The sequence below is a fragment of the Quercus robur genome, chromosome 4 (assembly GCF_932294415.1).
Source record: "Quercus robur chromosome 4, dhQueRobu3.1, whole genome shotgun sequence".
Classification (NCBI taxonomy): Eukaryota; Viridiplantae; Streptophyta; class Magnoliopsida; order Fagales; family Fagaceae; genus Quercus; species Quercus robur.
Genome location: NC_065537.1, coordinates 84,117,743 through 84,128,510, shown reverse-complemented (window position 1 = coordinate 84,128,510; position 10,768 = coordinate 84,117,743). Strand labels below are relative to the sequence as shown.

The following is a 10,768-nucleotide window of genomic DNA, read 5'->3' as shown; positions in this document are numbered from 1 at the left end:
CACATTCTTGACCACTCATGTAAAAGAACATCCAAAAACAACACACGTGTCAAAAGTTCCAAGCCCATGTGCGGAGGGATCTTTTAACACCCGCAGTGAGATACATCAATTTAACTTATTTCATCAAAATCTGTTCTTAATTTTCTGATTTTGAAATTAAGATCTCATTTTATCATTCACCATTCACAAGTTTTCACCTCGACGGTTATTAAAAATTTTACAACTCTAAAGTTATATCGACTTGAATGAGTTAACTTTTTTCCTCCTGTAATTCTATATATAAGGGAGTTTGGAAGTAGCATTGGGCAGCACACTTATAGCCATGGCACTCCAAGTCCAAGGTACTTTCCTCTTCTTTCTCCTAGCCTTAGCCTGCTTGTCTGCTTGCACTGAATGTGCAAAACTGAGTCATTATTCAATGCCATTCAACCGGAGCAGTTTTCCTACTGGTTTTATATTTGGAGCTGGTTCAGCTGCTTACCAGGTACACACATGTATATATATATGAAATGGAATTAGACTACTTTCATGCTTCACATTAGCTATCATGCATTTTTATCCAGCCAAGATTAACCACAAAATATACATAATTTAACATTTCCTTCTATTGTTCTCATGGCTAGTCTGAAGGAGCAGCAAATACTGATGGAAGAGGCCCTAGTACATGGGACATTTTCACCAAGAAACATCCAGGTCTCTCTCTCTCTATTTCTCGATCTCTTGGGGTTTTAAACTTTAACAGAATAACAGCTTCGTAATATATATGTTCTTCTGTGTCATTGAATTCTAATGCAACTCATCACTTGTTATTGTAGATTTGTAGGTGCAAATATCAACTTGATCTTGATTTTTTTTGTCCTTCAATTTTTGCTTACATTATTTTTATTTTCTTGTAAAAGTACTCAATAATCCCAAAAACCTTCTGGACTCCTGTGGAGAGAGAGAGAGAGAGAGAGAGAGAGAGAAGTATTCCATTAAACTTATAGATTACCATTCTAAGAGCTCATGGCACCAGAAATAACTCATATTTTATATCTAAAATAACTTTTACCTATGTAGGTTTATTTTGAATTCGCTTATTTTGTTGAAATTGAAAATTTTTTACTGAAAGTACAGTAAATAAAAGTAAAAGTTAGCTAAATAGTATAATGAAATCCATAAATAATACCAAAAAATGCAATAAAGCCAATAAATAATAGCAAAATAAATTAAAATTGCCAGTAAACTGAAATTTTCAACTTGTGTAAAACAGACACATAATCTATAAGAAATTTTATGCTCTCATAAATAAATAAATAAATATTTTACTTATATATTTATGAAAGCATGAAATTTCTTATAGATTACATAGGTGAAAATTATTTCATGCAAGCCAAGGTTTTATCATTCTAAGTTTCTACCTCAAATTTGTAGTTTCTGTCGGCAGAGAAAATTGAATATATATGCTGCTAGGTTTATTTCACGGTTAAAGTTTTCAACTGAAAATAATGGCACCAATATGATTGAAAAGAAGTACATCCAAAGAGTCTGACCACAAGGTCCACAACAACTTGAATGGCCATTAAAATTGGCTCCTTCCGTACGTAGCGTGACAAATGATGCCACTTTTTTTTTTTTTTTTTTATAAGACATCTTAAGAAATGATTGTACTTGTGTTGTGCTTTTTTTTTTTATTACTATTTACTGTATTTTTCTATTATTTATAAATCTTATTACATTTTTGATGCTATTTATAAGTTTTATTACACTATTTCAACTACTTTATAGTTTTATCTATAATATTTTTAACAATTTTTTTTTTAATTTTAGTTAAATAAACTATTTCCAAACTATGATAAGCTAAAGAAGCTAATTCAAAATAAGCTTTTTTTTTTTTTTTTTTTTTTTTACCGGCTTTTTTTTTGGCTAAAGAAGAAATCACTGCATAGAAGAATAGTACAATTAATTATAACGTGTACTATGATAGAAACATATGTGTAAGACTATTTTTTTTTTTTTTTTTTTTATATAAAATTACGTCTGAAATATTGTGTGATTAATAATACAAATAATGGTTGTACTTGTACCACTGTGCCCGGCTTGATGCATTTAGCGGTTTAAAGTGAAAGTTAAAACTAAGGCATTTTATATATTTAAATATAATTTTTAAAAAATTAAATTTTATTTAAATTTTATTATCTTATTTTATATTCAACATTATTACTAATTAACGTAAACCACAAAGAATTTTTCTTTTCTTTTTTGAAGTCTATCAACACAAAAAATTTGACAAAACTTTTCAATATGTTGACATGACATATTAATAGTAGTAAGTAAAAGAGTGATGTTAATAGTGTATCTAGGTGAAAACTAGTAAAAATTTATTAACTCAACTATTGTGAAAAATGTTGTGAATTTTTTTGTGTATTGCCTTTTTTTTTTAAAGTGCTACATTTACAATATTTTTCACAGCAAATCATATGTGTTAAGTTGTTACTGGTTCTAATTTGAAGTCATATAACAACTTGCTACTTAGGATTTGTTGTAAAAGTGTTGTAAAAAATGCTGTAAACATAAATTTTTTTTTTCATTTGATAAAAAAATTTATTTTATTTATTAGCTAATGTGGGGCCCAATAGTCTATGGGTCCGGCTCGCTCGCTTATAGGGAGTCCACAGGCCCCCAAACTAAAGAAAGCCAGGGCCCAAGCCCAAAAATAGTGAGCCCGATGTGGTTCAAAGATACGTCCGAGGACCGCTCCGTCCTCGGAAAGCCCAGAACCCCATTGACGAGGATGGGATACAGGCAAACTTGAAAGATCAGAAAATATCTCACGGAAATAGTCCTTAATACCCTTCATTGACATGACACCGCCCCAAACAGAGCCGGATTTTTAGGTTTTATGGACCATCTCCCACAGTTCAGGGATTAGACTGATGGGACAGATATCTGCCCTGGAAAGATCGACCCTACACGTGGACGAAGGACGACGAACGTAGGCTAGTATAAAAGAGAATGTTATGTGACCAAAGGAAAGGGGGGCTCCCATCTAGCTTCTTGAGAAAGACTTGATGAAAGAGAATGTCTGGATAATACACGCCGGACTCCACATAAAGACCCTCCGACGGGTAACCGGGGACAGCACCATCGCTCCTCGGACATGATCCGAGGAGCCAAATCCTCCTAGATACGAGATTGATGGGCCTGAATATCCAGCCCAAAGCTCTATCTCATATCGGTTCACCTATAGTTCGGCCCGAAATGTCGCCCTGTGACCCAACGCTGGCCTTTCAAGCCCACTCTCTACAAATATTATTGTGAGGGACGTTCCGTGTGCGAGCCCATCGTCGCTGTTGGGCCGTCAAAGATTTTGTGTCCCTACAGCTAATATTTGGGTTTAATTAAATTAAAATTTAGGGTATTTTTTCTACTTGGGACCTTATAGGACCACATCAATTGCTTATATAGTAGAGTGCGCTGCCTCCAATTACAAAATCCGAAGGACTAAAAATTTTGTCTCACGTAACAGAAAATAAACTCAAGCTCGAAATATACCGAAAACTAAATTTACTCCAAAAACTAATTAGCATTTTAGTCAAATAAAACTAAATTTTTAGTGCTACTTTATATGAAACGAAAAAAAAAAAGTTGCATACTAGCAATATCAGACTAGGCACTAGCATTGTAGCATTCTGTAAAAAAATTTCTTCTATTAGTTTATATAATCAATCCCTCTCTCTCTCTCAAATTTTTTATAAAAAAAGTCATTCAGAATGAACATTTAAAATTTTTAAATGTATATATAAAAATGAAGAGTGTAAGATGTATTTGAAAAATAAAATTCTATTTTTAAGTATCAAATTCTATTTTAAAATTTGGTTAAAGTTTATAAACTAGATGCGAACGCTCTTATAGAGCTCTTAATTACATAATGATTACCTTTCAAAAGAAAAGAAAAAAGTACATATGATTACGTATTTAAAATAAGATTGAGCAATTTTGTGTTCCTTGAATTTCAATTTCTCTTTGTTTTAACCATTGTGAAAGTTGCATGAACATCACAGAAAAAATTGCGGATGGAAGCAATGGAGATATGGCTGATGACTTTTATCATCGTTATAAGGTAAAGTCTAGCTAGCAGATTATTTACAGAACGGTCAAGATTTCTTTGTAAGCTTATCTCAAAAAAAAAAAAAAATAAATGTAGGATTTTTTTTTTTATTAATAAAAAAATGTTTCAGGAGGACATAAAGCTGATGAAAAAAATTGGATTGGACTCTTTCAGATTCTCTATCTCATGGTCAAGAATATTGCCCAGTAAGATCACCCAACTTGAATCCATCTTCATTCTTCACCATTTGTACTTAGTAATTAAGCTAAGCATATAAAGGGGTCCTTCTCAAAAAAAAAAAGCATATAAAGGGGTGTTTGGTTCGTTGTGTGTTCTTAATATAATGCACATTATAATGATGTGATATTAATGTTTTTGATATATTTTATTTTTTTAATATTATTATAATTTGAAATTACAAAAAGTAACAATGAATTTCAATAATATTTTTGAATTTATTAAAAAAAAATTATGTATATACAACTTGTTAAGATGATAAATTATGATTGGTGCAACATAATTTCCATACGATCTTATTACTGACATTATTTTTTTTATGCATTACTTACAACATACTATCTCGTAAAAACAATTATGAAATTATTATTATTATTTTTTAGTCTTTAGATTTATTGTAAGAATTCATGTAAGCTTTTATTGGATCCCATGATGTTGAGCATATTCAATTTTATTTACAGAGGGCAAATTAAGCGGGGGAGTGAATGCAATGGGAGTCAAATTCTACAACAACCTCATCAATGAGCTCCTGTACAATGGTGAAGTTCTATTTTACTTTTATTTTCAGTTATAATTTTTGCAATGCTAACTGTATATATGAACTTATATGGATGAACCATTAGTATAGTGATAATTAACTGCACAATAATTAAGGTAATCAAATCCTTTCCTTTCAGGAAATTAACAGAATATTTGTATATTTGTTCATATTAAGTTATCACATGATTTGGAACTTTATTGGTTTTAGTAGGATGGTTTGAAAACATAAAAATTTAAGAGTCCCAATTTGGTAAGGATGGAGTGTAAAACTCATGTTTTACACAATTCAATAAGAGATTATCACATCAGTTTTTTACTTAAAACTCAATAGATCCTATCACACATAATAACACTCATTAAACTCACAATTAATTTGGATTTTCAAATGATTATTAGAACTGATTGAGTGTGGTTGTGCCCATTCTTCAATATGTAATATAATGATTTGGCATGTTAAGATTGGTGGGGTAAAACTTGATTTTTACACCATATCCTTATAGAATTTAATCTCAAAATTAAAATGTTCACCATTTTCAAATGGAAATTGCTAAAGATGTTACTAATTTTTCTACAAAACCCTTAATGACTAATGTAAATTTAATTGGTGTCACACGAATAATATGATAAAACTTTACTTTTTTTTAACAAGTTGACATGTTAATTTGCAAGATCTATGTATTATAAAATTTGTAATACTTATAACATTACTCTGTTCATATAGATCCTTTTCTTTAATTTTAAATTTCACATTGTGGGCAGGTATCAAGCCCTTTGTGACTTTGTTCCATTATGATCCTCCCCAAGCTCTAGAAGATGAGTATGGTGGACTTTTAAGTCCTAAGATAGTGTAAGTTTAAGCAATTCAACCAAATATATACCCTCCAAATGCTTAGAAGGTTGTGCAATATTAGTAATAATTAACTATCCGTTTTTATGAATAGGAATGATTATCGAGATTATGTGGATTTTTGCTTCAAAACATTTGGGGATCGAGTTAAACACTGGGTCACATTGAACGAACCAAATAATTTAGGAGTAAATGGGTACACCTCTGGTACTTTTGCACCAGGACGATGTTCTAGCTATCTTGGAAATTGTACTGCTGGTAACTCTGCCACTGAATCCTACATTGTTGCCCATCACCTTATTCTTGCTCATGGAGCCGCTGTGAAATTGTACAAGGACAAATACCAGGTTTGTATGATTAAAAAAGAAAAGGAAAAAAAATGATTATATTAATATTTAATTTTGAAGAAAACAAATTAAGATTATAATTGTTCCACTATTAATGTTTTAATGCTAATTTAACTAATTGAATCTGTGATGTTGGAGAAATTTTGATTGACTTAATATGTGTGCAGCCTTACCAAAAGGGGATAATTGGGATTACAATAGTGAGTCATTGGTTCATGCCAAAATACAATACTTCTGCTTGTAGCGAGGCTGCCTCTAGAGCTCTTGATTTCACATTTGGTTGGTGAGTATTACTGACATAGATTTCTACTCTAATCTAATTAATTTGTATATATGTGTGAAGCTCCCTCCTAGAGACTTAAACCCCGGTCCTTTGCTCCACATCTCATACCCCACACCCCACAAGCACTTATACTGATATAGATTTTTAATCATTCTCTCTACCTTCCTTTTTCTTTTTCGATATTTATGGTATATCGTATTTCTAGAGCTAGCTCTAGAGGTGTGCATGGATTGATCATGAGTTGGATGGGGTTTTATGTGTTATTCAATAAAACTAATTTTGTCTAAGTAAGAAATCTTCAATCTAGCCAACCTATGGTAGCTCTAAAAGGCAACAGAATCAAGTTGGGTTAGGTTGGATATTTTTGGGCTAAGATCATTTTGTTAGACCTAACAAAAACAATGGATTTTCTTTCAAATATTTAAGCTTATTATCAATTAAAAAATTACAATTCATACAATTGGGCACTATATTCCAACTTCACTGAAACCATATGTCTTAAAATACTAAAATAAATCAAACTATCAAATTTAAACTAAATCTCAAAACAAATATCTATATACATATATATTTTTTCAATTTATCAATGGCGTGAGTTGGGTTAGGTTACTTAAATTAAAATTTTGCTAACTCAAACATAACCTAACATGAGTTTCAAAAAAATTTAACACCTAACACAACCTAACCAATCAATTCACAAAAACCAACACAAGATATTAGGTTGAGTCAGATTTGTTGAGTTGGTGGATTAAATACACACCAAGTTACATTTGATTTGTTAATCTTGATTCTATCTTCTGTGTACATATTTCAATTTCCAATAACTTTCTTGAAGGCCTGTAATTGTAGTTTTTAGTTTTATACATAAACTTTCATTAATTATATTCACACAAATGCTTAACAATATCATCCACAATCTGTATAGGTTTGCCCATCCAATCACATATGGTGATTATCCCCAGAGCATGAAATCTTTAGTGGGTAATCGACTACCAAAATTTACTGAAGTTGAATCCAAATTGCTAAAAGGGTCCCTCGATTTTCTTGGTCTGAATTACTACACAACAAATTATGCGGAAAGTGCTACATCCAACAGTGTTAACATTAGTTATGTTACAGATAGACGCCTCACTCTCACGAGTATGTTTCAAATCATAGCCCTTTTTTTAAAATTTTATTTTCCATTCCATGATTTTGTCCTTTATTAGCTTAATACATTTACCTTGATCCACAGCTGAAAAAAATGGGACTCCTATTGGTACACCGGTATATTCTCTCTCTCTCTCTCTCTCTCTCTCTGCATTTATATTGTGAAAATTTAAAAAAAAAATGGTAAATTGCAAATTTCACTCTTAAAGTTTGGGAGTGTTTAGATTTTACACCCTGCCGTTTCATAATTTGGATTTTACCCCCTAAAGTTTGGGAGTGTTTAGATTTTACACTCCCAAATTCTGAAACTTTAGAGTGTAAAATCTTAACACCAAAAAACTTTAGGGGTGTAATATCTAAACACCCCTAAAATTTAGGAGGTAAAATCTAATTTCTGAAATATCAGGGTATAAAATCCAAACATCCCCAAACTTCAAGGGGTAAAATCCAACTTCTTAAATTTCAAAGTGTAAGATCCAAACACTCCCAAACTTTTGGAGTGTAAGTTGTAATTTACTAAAAAAAATAAAAACTTTTGTTCCATGTCACACTTAATAATTTATACTCTACTCTACTAATTGTAGTATGACATGCGTCTATTTATTTTTCTTTTATAATTTGCTGTTCCATGTTCCGTTTTCCCCATTTACCTAATGGATATGGTGCGAATTGTTTTGTAGACTGCTTTGGATTGGCTTTACGTCTATCCTAAAGGAATTCGAGAGCTTATGCTATACATAAAGAAAAATTACAACAATCCAATGATATACATAACAGAGAATGGTATACCCTTTTTTTTTTTTTTTTTTTCTCTTGTTATTACTATTTTTAATAATTTTTTTGCAATGTCTAAACTTGTACTACTAGTGTAATTTCACTAATTTGTTGTACTCTTCTTTTGTAGGCGTTGCTGATGAAAATAATAGCTCTTTGCCGATTAAAGATGTCCTCAAAGATAGTTTAAGGATAAGATACCATTATGCACATTTATCATATCTTTCAAAGGCTATCAAGTGAGTGTTGATGAACATAAAATCGTGCCATTTAAAAGAAAAAAAAAACTATAAAGGAAAAGGGGGACATTAATTTCAAACTAAAATTAAAGAACACATAAAAACAATTTATTTGTTATTATAACAAAGGATATTAATGGTGAAATTTTGGCTTGCAGGGAGGGTGTGAATGTGAAAGGATACTATGCTTGGTCGTTTTTTGACGACTTTGAATGGGATGCTGGTTACTCTGTTCGATTTGGCCTTACTTTTGTGGATTTTAAAAACAACTTGAAAAGACACCTCAAATACTCTGCCTACTGGTTCAAGATGTTCCTCCTAAAATAAATTGTAACTCTGAGGAATTTAAGCCAATTAGAGAGGAAATCTTCCTCCAACCTAGCTTTAAGGTTCATAAGAGATTCTACCTACTATATGATCTAGTCTTGTGCACAAACAATTCCAGATGTGTGGTTGTGTGTACAAGATTTGTTTATGTGTACTAATCCTCATTTAAAAAAAAAAATAAAAGACACATCTCACTTGTGTCTCGTTTTATCAGTTGTGTGGCATATGCCGCAAAAAAGTATTATCTATGACTAATTATTAAAGAGTAATGCTAGAAATATTTATTACTAATTATTAAAGAGTATTAATTTTGGTGAAAGTATTTACTAATCATTTAAAAAATCGAAAAGTTTGTTAATTTTTATATTAAAGGTAATACCACATTTAAGGAGAATTATTATTTTTAAAAATATAATAATTTTATAGCAATTTCTTAATTTTAGTGTTGATATTTAGTTATTTACTACTCATTACAATAATTGAGGAGTTTGTTAATTTTATATTAAGAAAAACACCATATTTATTGATATATATATATATATTGCTTAACTTACAATTTTTTTTTAAAGTTAACAAAATAAAAGAATGGTCATCAATAAAATTTAACTTATGTAGGAATTAAATTATGAATCTATTTATTTTAAATATTTTTAAATGTAACCATGCATATGCATAAATTTATAGGCTAGTTAAGCTGAAGCTCTTGGCTTGTTCCTTCAAGTTCTATATCAAATATCCAAGTATAGTCTTTTATATAAAGGCAATTTCTACTACATCTATACTTTCTTTTTTATGATTAAACGATTCCTTCACCTTTTGGCTAAAATAAAAGTGTCGAATTTATAATGTTATCAAAGTATAATAGTATCAAAGTATCTTGTACCTTTGAGTGGAGTTTGTTATGTGTCTTTATGTTGGAACCTCGTTCCCTTCTCTTTATATGTGTATACTTGTTTCTAAAAGGAAAAAAAAAAAAAAAAGTATGTTGCGGAATATAATTCTTTACCCATTGAATTCAACTACAATGATTTGAATAATAAAATGACATAACATGTTGCTTCTTATTGGCTTTCTATTTATCCACAACAAATTCAATTTCAACAATTCTCTCTCTCTCTTAGAAGGTATATGAGCTTCATAATTGTACAGTCTTACTTGAGGACATGAGAATTGACTGTACAAGATGCTATAATGCGAGTATTTTAATATTTTAGGATAGTTAGATGAACTTCATAATGATAAAATCTCATATGAGAACATAAGAATTGACTACAAGAATAGTCATATTTCTTTTGTACAAAAAATATAATGTGAGTATTTTAAATAATTGGATACAACTTATGTACAATTCCTTATGTGCTATACCTTATATTAGGTGCATTGATTAATATAACACAAACAACATATATATACAATACAACTATTTTGTTTTGCCCTAAATAATTTAAGCCTTTCGTTCCAACTTCCAAGCCCTTGGATTATTTGTGCCCAATAACAAAGTCTAAAATTTGAATGTTTGAACTTTGGAAAGAATGGGTATTGTGAGGGGATATTTTTATGGTCACTAATGGATAGCTTTGAATGGGGCAATGGTTAACAATGCTTGCTTGAACATAAGACATCTCTTCGGCCCATTCAAAGAAGTGTCTAAAACTCACTCCACTCTTTCGTACAAGCCCAAAACCCCCAAAAGACAAAAGCTTCCTTCTAACATAGGCATGTATTTTAGAGGTAGATAGACTACCTGCACCAACTAACAGGTATCAACAACCTCTCTTCTTTTTTATTTTATTTTTATTTTTTTGGTACCAGGGAGTAGTAATTTCTTAATTGCAAATCATTCTATTACAAAAAAGAGTGGTCTTATCAAAGGTCAGCAATGGCTCCACCACAAGTGGTTAATTATCAGAATCAATAACTGAATAATCTTCAAGC

General features: G+C 30.7%; 1 protein-coding gene across 1 annotated transcript; it reads left to right on the top strand.

Annotated features, from left to right (window-relative positions):
* Positions 1 to 258: 258 nt before the first annotated feature.
* LOC126724075 (beta-glucosidase 17-like) lies at positions 259 to 9,046 on the top strand. The gene is made up of 13 exons (XM_050428269.1): positions 259 to 484; positions 624 to 693; positions 4,044 to 4,102; positions 4,221 to 4,296; positions 4,789 to 4,866; positions 5,627 to 5,714; positions 5,809 to 6,061; positions 6,229 to 6,344; positions 7,270 to 7,484; positions 7,579 to 7,610; positions 8,174 to 8,276; positions 8,398 to 8,506; positions 8,665 to 9,046. The coding sequence occupies exons 1-13, from the start codon at positions 323 to 325 to the stop codon at positions 8,831 to 8,833; spliced, it is 1,530 nt and encodes a 509-aa protein (XP_050284226.1). The 5' UTR covers positions 259 to 322; the 3' UTR covers positions 8,834 to 9,046.
* The last annotated feature ends 1,722 nt before the right edge of the window (positions 9,047 to 10,768 follow it).

Coding starts and splice junctions, on each gene's coding strand:
- LOC126724075 (XM_050428269.1), top strand. CDS start 323: ATGGCACTCCAAGTCCAAGGTACTTTCCTCTTCTTTCTCCTAGCCTTA. Junction 694..4,043: donor TTTCACCAAGAAACATCCAG/GTCTCTCTCTCT, acceptor TGAACATCACAG/AAAAAATTGCGGATGGAAGC. Junction 6,062..6,228: donor TGTACAAGGACAAATACCAG/GTTTGTATGATT, acceptor ATATGTGTGCAG/CCTTACCAAAAGGGGATAAT.